The sequence below is a fragment of the Larimichthys crocea genome, chromosome XVI (assembly GCF_000972845.2).
Source record: "Larimichthys crocea isolate SSNF chromosome XVI, L_crocea_2.0, whole genome shotgun sequence".
In the NCBI taxonomy this organism is placed as follows: domain Eukaryota; kingdom Metazoa; phylum Chordata; class Actinopteri; family Sciaenidae; genus Larimichthys; species Larimichthys crocea.
This window is the reverse complement of record NC_040026.1, coordinates 5506714-5526183: the sequence shown is the minus strand read 5'-3', so window position 1 is coordinate 5526183 and position 19470 is coordinate 5506714. Positions and strand designations below refer to the sequence as shown.

Sequence of the window (19470 nt, the reverse complement as noted above, 5' to 3'; positions counted from 1 at the left end):
TTAAAAGTTACATACGTTGTTTTTGGTGCCTGTTTGTTTCCCAGATATATTAGTGTGTGTGTGAATGGGTGTATAAGAGACATTAACTTAAAGAACTTTGTAGAAGGGCGCTTTATGAAGTTCAGTCCATTTCCTTGTATTAGTTTACGGGCAGATCTGCCTTATCCAATATGGCGGCGACGTCGACGTACGATTCAGCGCTCAATGCAGCGTCTATGTATATATGTCTATGTGACAAACCACAACACAACACTACAGCTGCGGGAGCTAATGCTACATGCTACTCCCGACACTCTGCTCTGAGCTTCACTGACGTTCACTAACATCCTGGGGCATCGATTCTTCCATCCGCTGCTTATGCCCGCTGAGGCTAAATTAATCGATTGCCTACACTGCGCATCATAGGGAAGCGGCAGACAGACAGGCGGATCTAATCCAGAAAAGTGATCAGCCTCACAACAATAACATCTTGTTTGCAGTGTCAGTCCTCTCCAGTATCCCACCTCTGGACCCTGCTTTCTTTCTACTGTCCTGGTGAGTCAAACTGATGATCTGATGTTCATACACACACATAAACACACCCGCGGCGTGAATACTGTTTGTTAATATACAGCTTTATGCACGCAGGCTGTAAGCAGGCAAGAATGGCTTGTCCACCCTGGCCCAAAGGAAAGAAGCTGGTGCATCTGGATCTGAAAGGTGCCCCGCCAAGAGTAGAATACCTTCACAAGGTAAGAGCACAGCAGCTTCCTCCTCTCACACCTCTGCTCGTTGTATGAATATAATTTTTTATAATCATCCACTAATGTGTGTCTCACCCTCCCAGCTCATCGAGCTGTTCTCTCAGCTGGGAGTAAATGGCCTGCTGGTGGAGTACGAGGACATGTTTCCTTATGAGGGGGAGCTGAAGCTGGTGCAGTCCACAGCACCGCCCGCTTACAGGTGCAGTTTGGGGCGTAAACACCATCATTAATATTATTCAATTCCTGATTTATGAGCTGGGTGTGATCGTGCTGTGAGATCGATGTAAGTAATAAAATGTTATCTCTTCCTGTGTGGGATAGAGATAAAAGTTAATATGTGACTGTGGGTTCAGTAAGTTATGTCTGTTTACTCCTCTGCTTGCAGCCGGGAGCAGATACTATCCATGCAGGAATGTGCCAAATCTAAAGGCATGGAGGTCATCCCGCTTGTGCAGACATTCGGTCACATGGAGGTGAGGCAAACATCCTGTTCTCCTCTTCAGAACTGTGGTGTTTAGTGTCTGTGTAATCTGCCTCCATAACCTGCTGATGTCCTTTTTCTGTCATAGTTCGTGTTTAAGCATCGGCCCATGTGGAGCCTGAGAGAGGTGCCATATTGCGTAGGCACCCTAAATCCCCACAAAGAGGAGGGGGTGAAGCTGGTGATGGAGATGCTGAGGCAGGTGGTGAAGATGCATCCCGGCCTGGACACGCTGCACATTGGAGCAGATGAGGTAAGGCCTGGTCTTGTTCTCAACTGCATCTCATAGTAGAAAGTATAATCAGCTCTGTTGTGTCCTGATGTCCTACTCCTCAAGGTTTACATCCTCGGCGAGGGCGAGGAGTCCAAACTGTGGTTGTCCACACCTGGACGTACAGTGGAGCAGCTTTTCCTGAGTCATGTGACCAAGGTGGCTAAGGCCATAAAAGAGGCATGGCCTCACATGACCATCATAATGTGGGACGATATGATGAGAGGAATGAGCCCGGACATACTAAAAGGTAAAGAAATAGAACTGGTTCTGACTGACCCAAGAGATCACTGATATTTAACATAAATGTGAGTAGAGTTACTTCAAGGACAGAGCAGTTAAAATTCTACAAATTCAGGTAAAATAGTGTAAAATAGAATAGTACTAAGAATAGGAAACATGATAAATAATAAAGGTTATTATGGAAGTAATGGGAGTAAATAAGTTAGAAAGTAAAAGGTATCCTGAGAAGTAAATAAAAAAGGTGAAGTAAGTAAGTAAAGTATTCTTAAGGTGCAGTGTCCTCATTTAGGATCCTAGTGGTCTGAGGGTAGAAGCTCTACCTGAGCCTCTCAGTGCTGGCCTGGTGCATCTAGAACCTTCTTCCTGATCTCAGTAGGTAGTAAAGGCTGTTATCGTGGTGGTTGAATTTCTCAAGGAGTCTTCTAGACTTATTCTTGTCCGTGTCTGTTATAGATGTCTTATAGAGCACTTATTGTTCAGCTGAACGCTTATTGTGCGTTCAGCTGAACAAACCACTCTTTGCTGGGACCAAGGTACTCTCCTCACCCAGGGCCTGTTTATATGAAAGGGAGCGTAGTTCCTCCACTGCTTCTTCCCAGGAGGAGGTTGTTGTCTTAACACTCGGGTGTCAGGTCTTCTACTTCCTATAAGCCTTTACATTGTTTGTGAATCAAAAGTGACTTCACAGTTATCTGTGACCAGGGAATACAGCAAGGGACTCGAAAGCTCCAGTGTTAAGGGTGTATTCGCCTCACTTGACCCACTGGATCCACATGCACAATGAAGAGCTTTGTGGCCAGCCTGAACAGGTCTATGGCGTCAAACACCGAACTGTAGTCGAACAGCTATCTTGTAGCTTTAAACCCATTATCAAGGGGAGGTTAAGGTGTTAGGAAACAAGAGCTAACAAAGTCAGTGCCTTAAAAGCTTTTTGACACTAAGATCTCATGCGATCAGGTAGCTTATCAAGAAAGAACGAGGTGCTTTCTAAGGTACTCTACTGTAGTCAACTACATTTCTTGTACAGACAAATCTTTCTAATTATTTGACTCATGTAATCCTGTTTTCTTCTTGTCATCCACATGACAGCTAGCGGTCTAGTGGGACTTGTCCAGCCCATGTTGTGGGACTACACCCCTAATCTGGATGTGGAAAAAACTGGTAAGACGTGTATACTTTGGTAATCAATATTCAAACATTCTCTTCTGTATTGTTAGATAGTTAGTAGTGATGTATGTTCTCTAACTGTGTTGTGTAGTGTCTCTGCTGGAGAAGTACTGCAGTGCTGGTATGTCAGACCTGTGGGTGGCCAGCTCTTTTAAAGGCTCCACAAGTGTTTACACGTGTGTGCCCAGCACACAGAGACATGTGGATAATCATCTGCAGTGGCTGAATGTTGCTGATTCTTTATCTGCCGGTGTAAACCTGCAGGGCATCGCCCTAACAGGCTGGCAAAGGTGAGTGTTTTTGTCAGGAATTTGTCATCTTCTGCTTTGTTGGTGCTAGTTTGGAGGAGGTAGAAGCTTAGAGGTGGATGACTGGGCTTATGACTGGATGATTATTGGTTTGAAACTGTGGATGTGATTGGTAGAATTGAATGCGTAATGTTTTCTGTTGAGGGTAAACCATGGTTTGCACATATTCAGTGGATGTAAAACAGCTGCTCAGTTGAATGTTTTTGGGTCTGAAGCCAAAATCATGTGATGTTACTTTCACATGGTCCATCATTTTCCCATTGTCAGGTATGACCACCTGTCAGTGCTGTGTGAGCTCATGCCCGTGGCTCTTCCATCACTAGTGTCCTGTCTCCAGACTCTCAGCCATGGTCACTTTAATGCTGAGGCCCAAAACAAAGTAACCGAGTGCCTTGGGATTTCCTCAGTGGAGGTAGAGGAAATGGGGAGGTGAGTTCCAACACTGTCGTATGAATTACACTACTCTGACTCAGCATAGCATAAGTATCTGCAGGTTAACAGGATTTTGTTCCATGCGGCGTGCAGGACTTCTGCAAGCGATTCACTGTTCCCAGGAAGGAGGCTGGCTGAGTTAACTGTGGAGCTCAACGCACTGCTGAACTCAGACGACATGCGATTGTTTGAAAGCGACATGTGAGTTATGATCGCTGTATTTCCTCTCCAATGTCTCATCTACCTTTACTAACGTTTTTATTCATTCAGTTTTAGATGGTAGACAGATTCTGTTACCTTTGGACAGGCAGGCTAGCTTTTTTCCCCTCAGACATCCATGCATTGGGCTAAGTTGAGATGATCTGGCTGATTTCATATTTAGACATGAAAGGTGTTTTTTCTAACTCTCAGCAGGACACTGAATCATTTCCATTAATTTAATTTCAAAACTTTTTCTTTAAAGGACCAGTGTGTAGGATTTAGTGGTGTAGATGCCGACTGCCACCTCCCCTCAAAGGCAAAAGGCCCTATCTAGAGCCAGTGTTTAGTTTGTCCGTTCTGGGCTACTGTAGAAACATATCATTTCAATTAAAAACATTATATTTCTGCCTTACTCTGTAAATAGAGCCCCCCAAATCTCACACACTGAACCTTTAACCTTTGCAGAAATAGACCAAATGTTTTCTTCTGTACTTACTCTATATAGATAAATGCTGAATAACTGTTTGCCTGCACTACTTTAGGTTTGTACGAGGCTGGTTCAGCCCCTACCACCGACGGAGGAAGATGGTAACTCCTCTCATCACCATGCAGATCCACAGCCAAGCATCAACGTGAGAATTATTTGACATATTACAGAGACATTGTCTGGACATGGACATCTCGTTTAGTAAACAGAAACTCGATCTGATCTTGTCTCCTCAGGTTTTTAACTACACTACATCAGAAGGTGGATGCCATGAGAGAGGAGATGGTGCGTTTTTACCCAGATTCAACAGTCCAGGAGTGGATAGAGGAACACGTCAGCCCCGTAATGGGACCTTTACAGAGGATAACAGAGGAAATCAGAGCCTGTGTGAAGGAGATGGTACCATAGAACATTTCACTAGCTCAGAATTAAACATGCTTTTTTTGATGAATGAATGAATGAACGAATGAATCCCAGTGCTGAAATTAACTAGAGTGATTTTATGTGTAATTCTGCGCTTACCCTAGAGCAAACTGGTGTATGCAAGCTGAATCCATTGTAACAAAGAAGGTGATTAATATTAAATGAGGACTTTGGGTTTACATATAAAACAACTTTATATAATTCCTACAAATGGGTCAAAGTAACAAAGACAATAAAAAAATCAACCAACAAAAAAAATATCTTCTAATTTTCTTTCAAGCAGAACAGAACATGCAGACATTTGCCGTCAGCCATTACAAAGCTCTGATTCCAGTTTGACCAAAGCAGCAAAGAGTTAGCCTGAGATTCAGTCTTTGGTCCACAAAAAGTACTTCAACGTTAAGAGACAGAGCAGCGAAGCATTTCACACACAATTCACTCTTAATTGAGCCATAAAAATCCTTCATGCCTGATTATAGTTTGCACATGGATTCATCTGGGTACGAACAAACATGCAAAAAGGTGATTATCAACTGGGTGGTTCAGAAAACTGTGGGAAGAGCACTTTCCATTGACTTACACACATAAACGCTTATTAGAGTTCAGTAGGAAGGCACAGTAAATCTGTAATCTGGAGTGTATTCTCAAACAGTAATTAGCTCAAAGAGGGTAATTCATTTAAAATGAGCTATGTTGACAGTACAGTGAAAGAAAAGGTCTCATATCTGTATTTCAAGTAGCTGTTTTAGAAAAGTTTGGCTACACTATGAAACATTTGCATGATATCCCACATGAAGATTTAAAAAAAAATTTAAAATCCCACCTGACATATAAACAAAAACACTAAAAGGGGATACACCCTTGGTGTTACATGCACATGCTAACAGTAAAACATGTGACTAAAACTGCAGCCTCTGTAATGCCATGGCAATGCCCTGTTTCAGTCCACCTCTGCAAGTGACAGAGAGAGATTAGTGTTCTTCGTCTTCTTCTTCTCCTTCGTCATCTGAATCACTGCTGTTGTCCAAAGAATCCTCCTCCTCGTTCTCCACCTCTCCATACTCTGCCTCTTCCTCTTGCTGCCTGCGTTGCTGCAGCTCCTCCAGCCCTAGGAAGCGCTTCAGCAATGCAGCCACTGCCTCCACATCACTGTCATGTGGGAGATGGAACAGAGGGAGAACAGGGATATACTGTGTCAGTTCTACTGTACAGGCCATATTCGTTGTGCTTTCCTCTTCCAACTGTTGTAAACTTCAGTCTGCAAACCGTGAAATCATGTCACCTTATGGAGTTGATGAGGGTGAACAAGTTAGCAAATATTACATAAACTGTAGAGCAAACGCGAAGCAACCATGAGCATTTATTTTGAGTTGTGTTCCTGGCTGCTGAATGCTCCACAGTGTTCACCATCTAGTTACCAATTGTGTAATTTGGTGCTGGAAAGGTAGCATACCGTTGGGAGTGAAAACAAGGCTGATGAGAGTGAACCAAAACATTAAAGTTGGTAGCTGGGTAGTAATTTTATGTGGGTTTGTTACAGCGGGAGATACCTTTCACACTGTTAACAATAATAATATTGATTATTGCAACTTTAAAACTTAAAATCCCTAAGATTTCAGTCCTGGTTGATTTAGTTATACCTGTGATTTGTTGGTAATTGTAAGTACATTTTAATGATGGAGGTCCCAGACACAGCAAAACAAGAAATACAACAGATGAAATTGGAAACTGTTCCTCGTCCCCTGCTCCTATTAAATGCGGCATTCCTCAAGGCTCAGTTTTAGGTCCTCTTCTATTTTCCCTCTACATGCTTATACTTGGCTCAATCAATCAAAAATACAATATTCCTTACCATTGTTACGCAGATGATACACAACTCTACCTACCGGTCACACCCAATAGCACCTGCCCCCTACAAAATCTTTTTAACTGTCTAAATGACGTCAAATTCTGGATGGTGAGGAACTTTTTACAAGTCAATGAAAACAAAACGGAAGTAATTATCTTTGGTCCACCGGATTCTGTCACCACTCTCAGCAATGCACTCGGTCCCCTAGCACCTAATTGCCATAACCTGGTTAGGAATCTGGGTGTCCTCTTTGACAGTCCCCTAAGTTTTAACAGTCAGGTCAGTAATGTTGTTAAGGGTAGTTTTTATCAGCTCAGGACCATCGCCAAACTCAAGCCGTTTCTATCTCAGAAGGATCTGGAGACAGTTATCCATGCTTTTATTACTTCCCGGTTAGATTATTGCAATTCCCTCTACATAGGGCTAACTGACTCCACCCTTTCTAGACTCCAAATGGTGCAAAATGCTGCTGCAAGACTTTTAACTGATTCAAAAAAGAGACACCACATCACCCCAATCCTGGCACACTTACACTGGTTGCCAGTGAAATTTAGAGTTAATTTTAAGATTCTATTATTTGTTTACAAAGCCCTAAATGGTTTAGCTCCCCAATATATTTCTGATCTCTTAGTTCCATATCCTGCCCCCAGAGCTCTCAGGTCATCATCACATCGGCTCCTCTCAGTCCCCAATTCGCGCCTAAAAACTAAAGGTGACCGTGCCTTTTCTGTAGCTGCCCCCAAGCTCTGGAATAGCCTACCCCATAACATAAAGTCCTCCTCCATTATTGATATTTTCAAATCCAGTTTAAAATCTTACCTCTATGATCTTGCTTTTAGCTGAGTCTGAGGCCGCACTATTAAGAATCTTGTCTACTTTGTTATTAATTTTTCTTTTGTTTTGTTTTTTTGTTTTTCATTTCGCCCTGATTGTAAAGCACTTTGGGTCAACTTCTGTTGTTTTTAAATGTGCTCTATAAATAAAATTGACTTGACTTGACTTGACAACAGAAAAAGAGCAACTTCACACAACGTTACAACACAGGCAAACACACCGTGGTCTCAAAGGATCAATCGTGTCATGTTTTGATAAAGAGGAATAATATTAATTAAAACAATATTTAAACACATCTGATTCTGACAGCAACAATGAAAACTTAGATGCATAGAAGAGGATGTTATATAGCTAAAATGACTTCAGATACCTGCGTCCACCCAGTGTGGCACTCTGAGTCAGGGGGTAGGAGAAGCCTGCAGCCAGCCGCAGCATCAGCAGGTAGCCCTTCCCCAAATAGCGAACCTTCTCCTCCTGGACGCACACGTCACACAGCTGTGTCAGATCCAACACCACTGAAAGAGAGAGAAAGTTTAATATCTAATATTCTGCTCTCTCAAACAACTGGTGGAGGCTACTGTCTTCTCTGCACTAATACTCACCTTTCTCGTGCCCCTTCCTCCATAACGTCAAGACTAAAGCGTACAAGCTAAAGCTCTTGAGCTCAATCAGGTTCTTGGTTTTGTCAAACACAGCTTCCTCCCACTCCTCCATGTTCTGCATGGCTACAAACAGACAGCCCGCCACATAGAAAAGCTTCCACAAGAAGCTGTCTGTGTGTGTGTGTGTCACACACACACACACACACACACACACACACACACAAGAAAAGTGGTGTGAGTTCCAGTAAGCAAATGTGGTGTAAATCGAGAGTTGCAAATTGGATAACAGTTTATGTAAATTCAGTCTACGCACCTGAGCTGTAGTATGCAGCTGCCAATCCAATAGACGCTATACCTGTGATTTGAATGAGATGCTTAATATTTTGGAGGCAATACAGGGAGCGAGCAGGAAATATGTTATGAATGTATTGAGAGGACAGTGAATAGCTTAGTTTGAGATATTTATTTTATATGTTAATGTATAGATTATATTAATATCAGTGCAAGACACTTACCAACAAGTAGAGACCAGGAACGGATGCCCGGGGATCTCTTCAGGTGGAGCACAGTGAAGCTGTGCTCTTCTACTGTCATGTATCCCATCTGAACAGAGGAAAGAATATAAATATAACACTTCATATCTAATAAAAGTCTATTTTAGACGACCATAACACCCCTACTTTAACAGGCATCAAATCAGGCACCCAAATCATAAAAACGTGTTTCTAGTAGTATCTAGCCATGGAGACAGTTATGAGCTGCATTTCAGCTGTCCCAAGGCTCCTGAACTGCAGCCTTAATGTGCATTAACATGTGTGTGATATTTCAATAGGCCTTCACATCAACAAGCCTCTTCTTAAGGGTTCTGGTGGGTTCATTTTCAAACTGTCTTCAACATATAGTAAGGTCAAAATGCATCACATAAGAAGATATTCTATTTTCTTTAACAGAGAGACAAAAACTTTTTTCAGTCTTTTATTTTGGGCTGAATTAGGCCTCAGTTTTCCATTATTAACAGATATCTGTCTTGAATAACTGTCCTTTTCACAATGTGACATGTCACAATAAAAAGGTCTATTGTAGTTCTGTTAAGAGATATGCAGGATTAATTACCGCCTTGGTGTGGCTTCTGTTTTGTTACTAGTGAGTCTTGAAGAGATGTTTCAAGACAGAGCTCAGTGTAACTAAATCTCAGGATTAAATTTAGGATCCGCGTTATTTCAGTCTTGAGTGTGTATTTGCGTATTATACCACAAAGCAAATCTGGATACAGCCACTGTCTTAGAAAAAGACTCGACACAAGGCACAGAGAGTGGGTGTAACAGGGATCTCTCAGTTTTCCCAGCAGGTTAAACCAGCTACGGTCTGTTCCAGTCGCTCAGGATAATCCAGATACATTGCTGACAACAGCAGTTTCCACTGAAAGTCTTCTTCTACTTGAAGAAATACCTAAAATCTGAAATACTCCAGAGTAATCAGGACACTGTTCCTGGAGAGACACACTGCTGTTTTTACAGGCCATCCATTCATCTCCATTGTACTGGGGTGGGGACAGAAGTGGTGGACATCTCAACACCACATCACATAAAAACCCAAATCTAAGAGCTAAGAGGAGGAAATGGGTAGATAATTTTTCTTAATTCGATCTGAAACCCTCAAGAGACAGGAAAGATGCTGCAGCAGATGATGGTGATTGGATGTGATGGATAAGAACTGCCCACACACCTCACCAGAACTGTACAAAGATACTAACTCTGAATCACTTACCTTGAGCTTTTCTTTCTTTCTCTAAATCTCCCTGCAGACTTCGCGAAAAAGCATTTGGTTCGTACGAGGAAACACATGCGCCGATTATAAGGAAGTTCTTCTCTTGTTGTTGCAAAACAACTGTCTTGAATGGGTGACACTTCCTTCCTGGAATCCTCTTTTCTGATTGGACGGTCTCACTTGAAGAGCTCCTTCAAAATAAAAGTGTAAAGGTGTATTTTAAGTATGTCTACTACGCAAAGCTTTCAGTTTTAAGATTTAAAAAAAAATAAAACATATCTTTTTGTATTGAACCGAGCCTATACTATGGTTACATTTTACATTTTTAACAACAAACCACGTTTGTCTTATTCTGCATTTTGAAAAATAAAACCCTGAAAAAGCTTGCTGCGCGCGACTGGTGGCACTTCGGACAAATTTGTAGTTTTTAAGCATAAACTCATCACATATTTTATTAATTTCGTGTCCAGAGGGCGTATTTTTTAACAGCACCGCTACTGTTTATAAAAAAAAAAAGCCAAAGCTTCCGGTCTGTTTACGCCATTGAGCATGTCACGTGTTACCGGGGTACACACAATGGAGCGGGACGTGACTGGCTGCAACACTGTCAGCCCCGACGCGTTTGAAAGCACCGGTTTATACATTGTGACATAACCGCGGAGGCTGAAGCCAGCAGCGGCCAACAACTGCAGGAGTGCTGAGTAACGGCCTGACTTCACCTGCCGGGGCTGTCTTCCTTCCTCTTCTATCAGCGGCGGCTCCTCTGGCTGTCCTCTGCATTTTTCTCATGCCTTTGTCCCACAGAGCGGTGAAATAGAAACCGTCCGGTGAGTTACCTTTTTCAAATTCGACCTTGTAACGTGAACACGGGGCCTGTCCCGGTGTTAAAATGACACACAGCTTCAGACACATGGACTTGGTTTAGTACCCGCGGTCAGGAAAGAGGGGCCTGTAGCGCACGTTTTAAAATCGCACTGGCTCAAATAAAATACTACGTAGCTAATGACACGTTACGCCATGAACGAGCTGAAATGACACAAGTTGGAGGTTATTTTTTATTTTTACATTTATTTTAATTTGGCAGGAGTCATAATGTGTATGGCCTTTTACAGCAGCTTCCAGCCCAGACTCGTCTTTTTCCCTCTCATGCCAACATAATGTGATGTAATGACCTTTGTGGCTGTTTTTGCCTGCTCTGTGTATATAATCAACCTTATCCATTTCAGTTTTAATGACAGGATACTACTTTGTGTTGATTGCTCGTTTCCCACCATTATAGCTGTTGTGTTTATGATAAGCCAGGCTCCCTGTGATAGGACAGACGGGGAGGGTACAGCCAAAGGAGGGTGGAGTTGACTAAAACAGCACACTGCAGTGGTTGGGGGTCTGTGTCAGTGCTTCACTGGAGGAGCAAGCTGTGGAGGAATCGTGCTGTTATTTATCTATGTATCCATATTCATTCATTAACAGATAACCACTAAGGAAAATGTCGGACGTCAGCATAGCAAAGCGGAAGGAGAAGTGTGAGAACTGCACCAAACAGGTGAGCGTCTGCATCTGTGTCTCGTCGACTCTCTTCTACGTGCTGAATTTGAGCAACTTTTTCTCGCTTCTTCCACGCAGTGCAACAAGAAACAGAGTGACGATGGTGCCAACTCCCACCAGGAGAGAGAAGAAGTCAACGGACAGGTAACGTCACCAATTTCATCTATTGCTGATTGATCTGGAAACATCAGTCCTCCTCAGGGTGTTCGTTAAAAGGAGCACTACGTCTAATTTCTACATCAGAATTTGTTTGCTCATCACAAGGAGCACTGTGTCGGTTAGTGTGAGTGCTGCTCGGGACAGGAGGAGCTCTCTCAAGTCTGGAAAAGAACCCTTGGTTGTCTCAGCGTGGCTTTTATAACAGAAACACAGAGGTGTTCAGTTCAAAACATTACCAAGAATGGAAGGTTTCAAAAAAGATGCTATTGCGTTACATTGTGAGAAGTGGAGGATCCGGTTACTGTCAGAAAGTCGAGATATCTCGACCTCTGTTGCATCGATTTTTACATCCGTTTTAGAATCTGCTAAATCTCTGGAGTAACCCATACATAATAAAATAATGAGAAATAATGAATTCAAATAAAACCCTACACCTAACGCACTCCTATTTTTTTTCTCCCCCAAGGTGAATGAAGGACCTCAGTTGCTGCTGAGTGCGTGTCTGTCCTGCGACGGCTGCATATCAGACGAAGAGAACCTGAAGATATCTCAGCAGAACCTGCAGGAGGTGGAGCGCGTTCTGGCACTCAATAAGGTACGACAAAGGTACACTGAAACTTGAGAGAGTCAGGGAGTTGTCACGTCCCTTACACTGTTTCCTTTGTCTCTTTGTCCCTGTCAGAAATGTGACGTGTCGAAGCACAAGGTGCTCGTAGCGTCGATCTGTCCGCAGTCTCTGCCTTTCTTTGCTGTCAAGTTCGGTCTGGACATCACAGAGGCTGCTCACAAGCTCTGTGGCTTCCTCAAGAGTATAGGTGAGCATGTCTTTTAACAGTTGAATTTCTTTTCTTCTTTTGCCTCTTATTTTAGATTTTTGCAGACTTTAGCTCCCTGAAATTGAGACATTTCTTTATAACTCCTGTGTAGAAACCTTCACCTACTCATCGGCATCTGTCATGGATGCTCGATATTTTCCCCCCTCTTCTGGCTCTCCGTCTGTCTCTGTCTCTGCTTACATCTCTCTGGCTTTTCCCTGCAGGAGTGCAGCATGTGTTCGACACCACTCTGGCAGCGGGCTTCAGCATCTTGGAGAGTCAGAAAGAGTTTATTCAGAGGTATCGCAGGAGGCACCATGACTCCCACGCCCTGCCCATGTTCACCTCTTCCTGCCCAGGTAAAACTCCCGTCCTCTCCCTCTTCACCTGCTGTCAGGCTGTTTTTCTTTCCAGCTGAACCACCCTTTAAGTCAGTATTTGCCTACATTTTAATGATTTTTACCTCTGGCTGTACTGCATGGTTAATTTTCATGCTCTGAGAGGTGACGGAGCTTGTTTTAGAAGTGGTGATAGCAGTGGTGTGCTGGTGGGGAGAGATTAAAAGCTCACCACTCCCTTCATCACAGATAGGAACAGCAAGAGTTAAGGACTTCCATTCAGTCTGTAGGATTGCTGCTGGCCGTGTGTGGCGTTGCTCAACTCCTGAAAAGGACATTCCTGGAGAAGGAGGATCTGCCAAAAAAATAATCTTCATTATTGATTAAACTGATGGTTGTTTTTTATTGTTGGCTTTTAATTTTTTGACTAATGAATTAATTGACCAGTCGTTTTAGCTGTAAATGATTACCTGTTGATGTTTTTTTCAGCACAGCTGTAGTGGAAACCAGGTTGTTCCTCTTTTTTAACAGTAACAAACCAGGAAATAAAAAAAACATTTGTCACAGTGCATTTTTAATCCCATGGAAGTTTTACACAAGAGACTCTGACAACATACTAGAGGATTAATCAGTTACCTATCAACTGTTAAATTAATCATCAGCTCTTTTCAGCTTCTCAAAGGTGAATATTTTCTGGTTTCTTTAGTCCTCTGTGACAGTAAACTGAATATCTTTTAAGATGTGAACAAAAAGGCATTTGAGAGCGGGTTTTGGGAAACTGTGATCATCATTTTTCACAATTTTCTAACATTTTGTGGCTCCAATAATTCAATGATATATATAAAAAAAAAAGATCAACACAGTAATCAGTAATGAAAATAAGCCTTAGTTGCAGCTCTACAGCATAAAGTATTAAGCTTGTTGACGTCTTTCTTATCTTTTGGTATGTTTTTGTCCTAGAAATGAAAACATCTGATAGCACAGAGGGTCAAAGGTTATTTTAAGTGTGTGTGTTTGTGTGTTTCTAGGCTGGATCCGCTATTCAGAGCGTGTCCTGGGCAGTTTGGTCACCCCTCATATCTGCACAGCCAGGTCTCCTCAGCAGATTATGGGCTGTCTGGTCAAAGACTACTTCTCTAAACAGCAGGTGAGTGTTTACTGTCAGAACAGTCGAATGCATTCAGTGTATAGTGTCGACACAGAGGCAGCGTCTGTCAGTGCTGGAAAAATAAAGCCTGAGCCTCGAGAAAATGCTGTTGTCATAAAACACTTCACACACCAGGTCCCCTACAGGAAAGAATCTGTCTACTTTTATTGTTTTTCCTTCTCCCAGCAGAAGCTGAGTCCGGAGAAAGTCTACCACGTGGTGGTGGCTCCCTGCTTTGATAAGAAGCTGGAGGCTGTCAGAGAGGAGTTTTACAACAGCCTGCTGGAAACCAGAGATGTTGACTGTGTCCTTACCTCAGGTTCAGTCCAATATTTATTGGTTTGTTTTCACCCCAAGGTTATGTTAAGTAAAGCTTTTATTATCTAGAGGTTTGATGTGTCTGAGGGCATTTATCTATCCTAACTAAAGGAGAGTCTATGTATATATGTCTATGATCTATCCTAACTAAAGGAGAGTCTATGGCGGAAAGATGGATAAGGACGGACTTTTAGGGGGAACATTTCATTTTAAAAAGTTGCCCGACGGCTCGTTGGACAAAAACAAGGCAATTTGCACAGTTTGCAAAGCCGAATTTAAATTCCACAGAAGTAACACGACTTTAACATATCACCTCAAAGCAAAACACCCTGTCTACACTACAGGAGTGTGGCACTCGTCAGTATATTTCCTCATTCTGGCTTTTTTCTATTTGCACTGTGCATATGTGCACCTTAAGCCAATAAAATGAATGAATTTAAATATACTTTATCTGTGTTTATTCTACGTTAATTTGATCTTTTTACATAAATAAATATTCATTATAAGCTTCAGTCTCAGAAAAATGCATTTAATTTATTGATACATTTATTGATAGATTAATCGCGATTAATTACAGAATTTTTTGCGATTAATTAGTTAATTTTTTTTAATGGATTGACAGCCCTACTTTATACACATCAACAGGCCTACAGGATCCACAGGCCTACAGGATCCACTTCCTCTTTTATTCAGACTCGTGCATTTGAGACACCTGGCACCACAGTGCACCTTGAAGTGAGAATCTGTGAGGTTTTGCTTCTCTTTTTGTCTGGGTGGAAGCTGCACCTGCTGCTAGATGAAGAAATGTACTTTTACAGCTACAGCGCAGAAGTGTTGTGGAACATTAAAGTAATGACATTAAAACCTCATGCAAATTGTGGGTTTGTCTTTGTTATTGGCAGTGGAGAACAGTAAACATATAACAAGCAAGCGATCACACAAATCCTACACATCAGCACATTTTTTCAAGTTCAGTGTCTCCCATCACAGCCTTGGTAGATGATGATAATGTAGAGACGTTACAGTAACTGATTTTTTTTTTCATGTTTCAGGTGAGATCTATTGTCTGATGGAGCAGAGGAAGGTCTCAGTGGACGAGCTGGACTCACTTCCACTGGACCACGTGTGAGTAGCTTGTCTAGTCGTGTATCAGTTACCTTTGGAGAGAAAAAGGAGCAAACATATTCTACTACTGTGAAACAAAGTAATAACATTGGACATGGTCAGACTATACCAAGTAGTGAAGTTAATAAATATTTTAAGATCACTCAACTTTATTGATCAAGTTTGTTTAAATAATTAAGGAATTTCTAATAATAACACACTCAGATGTTACTGTATATCGGTGCTGTGAGTGGTATTGTGCTATGATATTTTAATAATCCTTTCAAAATGACTATTGAAAGTCGTTAGTTAAAGTAACAATACAGCTTCAGTCAACGTTTGATGTATAATGATTTTACATTTTATTTAGTGGTGCCTTTCATGGCACTCAAGGTGAACTTATCTAAAAAAAACATCAGTACAATCAAACAACAACAAAAACATCATCTAAAGATGTGATAAAAATATATGTTGTTTTACCATATCTGAGTACAGGTGAAGAGAAAGTTGACTGAGGTGACTTATTTTGACTGTCACTACAGGCTGGGAGACACTGGAGACTTGGTGATGGTAAGGCACGAGGGCAGAGGTTCTGAAGGCTTTCTGGAACACATCTTCAAAAATGCTGCCAAAGAACTCTTTGGTCTGGACGTCCATGAGATCACATACAAGAACCTCAGGTGAGACACACTGGGACCCGAAGGCTTATTCTGCTGGAATATAGTGTACGTTCCAGGAAGGCCAGTCATCCGTACCACCTTTTTTACTTCCCGTTTTGTCTATGCTGATGTGAGAACCTCTCTGTGTACTCTGTGTTTTTTTTTTGTTTTTGTTTTTTTTTTAGGAACCGAGACTTCCAGGAAGTGACTCTGGAGCGGGATGGGGAAACCCTGCTGCAGTTTGCTGCCGTCTACGGTTTCAGGAACATCCAGACTCTGGTTCACCGAATGAAAAAGGGACATGTGCCTTACCAGCTGGTGGAGGTGCTGTCCTGTCCAGGAGGTAACGCCTCAACTATTAACGTTAAATTCCACCCTGCCAGAAATGTTACCACCATTCATCTTGGTGGCTTGTTGGTCTGAGCTGATTTCTTCCACGTGTCCCCTCAGGGTGCTTGAGCGGCCGCGGCCAGGCGGAGAGCGAGGTGGTTGGCCGGCTTGATAAGGCCCTGATCCAGCAGATGGAGGAGGCCTACAGTAGCCTGCCAGTCCGTCTCCCGGAGGTCAACCCCGCCCTACACACCCTCTATCAAGACTGGCTTCAGGGTCAGGACTCTTCACAGGCCAGCACACTCCTGCACACCAAGTACAAAAACCAGAGTCAGAGCCACACACAGCCTCCACACATGCAGTGGTGAGGAGAAAGGCAGTGTTTGACTTTAAAGACATGATGGAGGTTGAACAGGGGGCTACATCTGGGGTTGATTCTGCTTGGACCATCTCATCATTCATGCTGAACCATGAAGTTGAGGACCGTGCTGCTACAGCAGTTCTTCCATTTGGCCACAGGGGGGTGATGTCTGCATTTATAACTGGTGGATCTCCTGTGCCAAACCTAAGACTGAGGACAAGCCAGGGTCCAGTGAAACACACACTCACACTTTATGCAGACTGAGGCAGTGATGTCAGTTTGTGGCAGATAATCGCAGACAAAAACATTAGGTACAAAGTCACCTGATGAGCCAGATGTTCTGAGAAATGAGGAAGTCAAGTGTGAAATATTTATGTCTATTTACAGAGCAATAAGCCACTGAGGAAACGTATAACACCTTGAGCTCATCGATGCTGAATGCACAACTGAAGAACTTATGTGTTCCAAATGTAAACAGTCCACTATGAAACCTGCTGTTTTACTTTGTGTTAAAGTTGTCTCCACTGTTCTTCGCTCAAAGACAAGACAACGTGTCCTCAAACACGCTGATAACTATGCAACAGTGTGATCGTCCACGTCGGTGGGAAGTAAAGCTGCTGTGTGATTCACAGGTCTTTTAATAACACTGAATAACCTGACAGTGAGGGGTTTGCTCGTGTGTAACTACCAGAGCAGTGTTTAATTTATCCATCCCAGTGAAGAATCTGAGGAATTATCTTTTAATGGTACAAGATGATTTCATTTGTGTTCACATTCCGCAAACTCTTCATTTTAAGTTATATGTTGTTTTACAATGTCAGCGATGTCTTTGTTTTACAAGATTAAACATACATGTGAAACACTAAAATATTCCAAATGAGTGACGCGTTGTCTCATTTTAATGTCATTGTTCTCTGAAGAGAGTTAAAACCTTTTCACATTTTTGAAATGTTTGCTGCGAGTAATCCATAAAACACAAAAATTGTACACCATAGTCACCGGTACAGAGACATGGGGGGGGCATTCTGTAGATGATCCAGCATATTTTAATATATATTTATATCTCAGAATCTTAGCAGATTTAATCAAGACTTCTCACATGGTAAGATACAATTTGGAGTGAGAAAGTATTGGTTTCGTTTTAGTATGAAGCGAAACCAATTCAAATTCAGTCCAAGCCTCTCTAAATGCCAGCGCCTACTGCTGTTCTCTCTTTTTATATCCACTGTAATTGAATATCTTTGAAATGTCGGTCAAACAAAACAAGTCATTTGAAGACAGTTGACACCTTGGGCTGCTCCAGTGTGTAAAGTTTAGGGACATATTTGCAGAATACAACAGAAATGTTCTAACAACCAATTTACTTGAAGTTACATTTGTGCGTATAGTCATGGACAAAAGTATTGGCACCCCTGGAATATTTCCAGAAAATGCACCATTTCTTCCAGAAAAGTGTTGTAATTACAAATGTTTTGGTATACCAATGTTTATTTCCTTTTAGTGCATTGGAACAACACAAAAAGAAACATAGGAAAAAAGCCAAATTTGACATCATTTTACACAAAACTCCAAAAATGGACCGGACAAAATCATTGGCACCCTATTAAAACTGTAGGTAAATAATTTAATTTCAAGCATATGATGTTCGTTTAAACACTCTCATAGTTACAAGTCAATCTCTTTTGAGAGATCTTAAAGTTCCTTTATCCCAGGGAACTGTGGCAAATCTCCCTGGACGTGGACAGAAGAGAAAGATTAATGAAAGAATGCAACTCAGGATAGTTTGAATGGTGGATAAACAACCTCAGTCATCTTCCACACACATTCAGGCTGTCCTGCAGAGTCAGGGTCAGCTCGAACCATACATTGTCATCTGAATAAGATGAAGTGCTATGGCAGGAGAACTGCCCACTTCTGCAGACTGCAGTTTGCAAAAATGTACCTGAGTAAGTCTCTTCTGCAGACTGCAGTTTGCAAAAATGTACCTGAGTAAGTCTCTATAGTTCTGGGAGAACAAAGGTATGAGACTAAGGTAGAGCTTTTTAGCAAAGCACGTCATTCTACTGTTCACAGAAATCGGAATGAGGCTTACAAAGAGAAGAACATGGTACCTACAGTCAAACATGGTGGAGGTTCAAAGGTGTTTTGGGGTTGTACCTACAGTCAAACATGGTGGAGGTTCAAAGGTGTTTTGGGGTTGTTTTGCTGCCTCTGGCACTGGGTGCATTGACTGTGTGCAAGGAATCATGAAATCTGGAGACTATCAAAAGATTCTGGCCCATAATGTAGGGCCTAGTATCAGAAAGCTGGGTCTGCGGCTAGAAGTCATGGTTGTTCCAGCAGGACAATGACCCGAAACCTCAAAAAGCACCCAGAAATAGTTGGAGACAAAGTGCTGGAGAATTCTTAAGTGTCCAGCAATGAGTCCGGATCTAAATCTCAAAATGAAAACACCAATGGAGAGATCTCAAAATCAGAGACGGCACCCTTCAAATCTGAGAGACCTGGAGCAGTTTGCAAAAGAAGAGTGGTCCAAAATTCCAGTTGAAAGGTGTAGGAAGCTTGATTATAGGAAGGTTATAGGAAGTGATTGGTTTCAGTTATTTGCTCCAAAGGGTGTGCAACCAAATATTAAGTTGAGAGTGCCAACAATTTTGTCCGGCCCAATTTTTGAGTTTTGTGTCAAATTAGACTTTTTTTTCCGTTTTTTTGTGTTGTTCCAATGCACTTAAAGGAAATAAACACATGTGTACCAACACATTTGTAATTACAACACTTTTCTAGAAGAAATGGTGCATTTTCTGGAAGAATTCAATGGGTGCCAATACTTTTGTCCTTGACTGTACCTCCATGCAGCATGTTTGTTGTTTTCCGTACAGTGACATT

At 42.0% G+C, this 19470-nt stretch overlaps 3 protein-coding genes across 4 annotated transcripts; 2 read left to right on the top strand and 1 right to left on the bottom strand.

The window, feature by feature from the left end:
* The first annotated feature begins 250 nt into the window (after positions 1 to 250).
* Positions 251 to 4815, top strand: hexd (hexosaminidase d). Its single transcript, XM_010738373.3, has 12 exons — positions 251 to 534; positions 628 to 731; positions 827 to 942; positions 1129 to 1216; positions 1313 to 1477; positions 1562 to 1745; positions 2828 to 2899; positions 2997 to 3195; positions 3481 to 3642; positions 3739 to 3846; positions 4389 to 4478; positions 4570 to 4815. Exons 2-12 carry the CDS (start codon positions 645 to 647, stop codon positions 4739 to 4741), a joined length of 1443 nt encoding a protein of 480 aa, XP_010736675.2. The 5' UTR covers positions 251 to 534; positions 628 to 644; the 3' UTR covers positions 4742 to 4815.
* Positions 4816 to 4925: 110 nt separating this feature from the next.
* cybc1 (cytochrome b-245 chaperone 1) lies at positions 4926 to 9992 on the bottom strand. Its single transcript, XM_010738374.3, has 6 exons — positions 9809 to 9992; positions 8557 to 8644; positions 8355 to 8396; positions 8042 to 8212; positions 7810 to 7954; positions 4926 to 5905 (listed from the first exon to the last, which is right to left on the bottom strand). The coding sequence occupies exons 2-6, from the start codon at positions 8642 to 8644 to the stop codon at positions 5728 to 5730; spliced, it is 624 nt and encodes a 207-aa protein (XP_010736676.1). The 5' UTR covers positions 9809 to 9992; the 3' UTR covers positions 4926 to 5727.
* A 348-nt stretch (positions 9993 to 10340) lies between these two features.
* On the top strand, positions 10341 to 17464 carry narf (nuclear prelamin A recognition factor). 2 transcript variants are annotated; one of them, XM_019263492.2, is made up of 12 exons: positions 10341 to 10635; positions 11279 to 11351; positions 11432 to 11497; positions 11979 to 12107; positions 12195 to 12327; positions 12552 to 12686; positions 13694 to 13812; positions 14002 to 14131; positions 15183 to 15255; positions 15777 to 15914; positions 16079 to 16236; positions 16344 to 17464. In XM_019263492.2, exons 2-12 carry the CDS (start codon positions 11295 to 11297, stop codon positions 16589 to 16591), a joined length of 1386 nt encoding a protein of 461 aa, XP_019119037.1. In that variant the 5' UTR covers positions 10341 to 10635; positions 11279 to 11294; the 3' UTR covers positions 16592 to 17464. The 2 variants fall into 2 exon arrangements, with proteins under 2 accessions (XP_019119037.1, XP_010736677.1); XM_010738375.3 differs by having other exon boundaries at positions 10342 to 10635; positions 13999 to 14131.
* Positions 17465 to 19470: the final 2006 nt, after the last annotated feature.

What these genes read in the sequence shown, in the direction of transcription:
- hexd (XM_010738373.3), top strand. Translation starts at nt 645, where the DNA reads ATGGCTTGTCCACCCTGGCCCAAAGGAAAGAAGCTGGTGCATCTGGAT. An exon ending in TCTGGATGTGGAAAAAACTG is followed by an intron (nt 2,900 to 2,996) that starts GTAAGACGTGTA and finishes TGTGTTGTGTAG; the next exon opens with TGTCTCTGCTGGAGAAGTAC. An exon ending in CGATTGTTTGAAAGCGACAT is followed by an intron (nt 3,847 to 4,388) that starts GTGAGTTATGAT and finishes GCACTACTTTAG; the next exon opens with GTTTGTACGAGGCTGGTTCA.
- cybc1 (XM_010738374.3), bottom strand. Translation starts at nt 8,644, where the DNA reads ATGGGATACATGACAGTAGAAGAGCACAGCTTCACTGTGCTCCACCTG. An exon ending in TTCCTGGTCTCTACTTGTTG is followed by an intron (nt 8,397 to 8,556) that starts GTAAGTGTCTTG and finishes TTCAAATCACAG; the next exon opens with GTATAGCGTCTATTGGATTG. An exon ending in GAGGAAGGGGCACGAGAAAG is followed by an intron (nt 7,955 to 8,041) that starts GTGAGTATTAGT and finishes TCTCTCTTTCAG; the next exon opens with TGGTGTTGGATCTGACACAG.
- narf (XM_010738375.3), top strand. Translation starts at nt 11,295, where the DNA reads ATGTCGGACGTCAGCATAGCAAAGCGGAAGGAGAAGTGTGAGAACTGC. An exon ending in GCGTTCTGGCACTCAATAAG is followed by an intron (nt 12,108 to 12,194) that starts GTACGACAAAGG and finishes TGTCCCTGTCAG; the next exon opens with AAATGTGACGTGTCGAAGCA. An exon ending in TGGCTTCCTCAAGAGTATAG is followed by an intron (nt 12,328 to 12,551) that starts GTGAGCATGTCT and finishes TTTTCCCTGCAG; the next exon opens with GAGTGCAGCATGTGTTCGAC.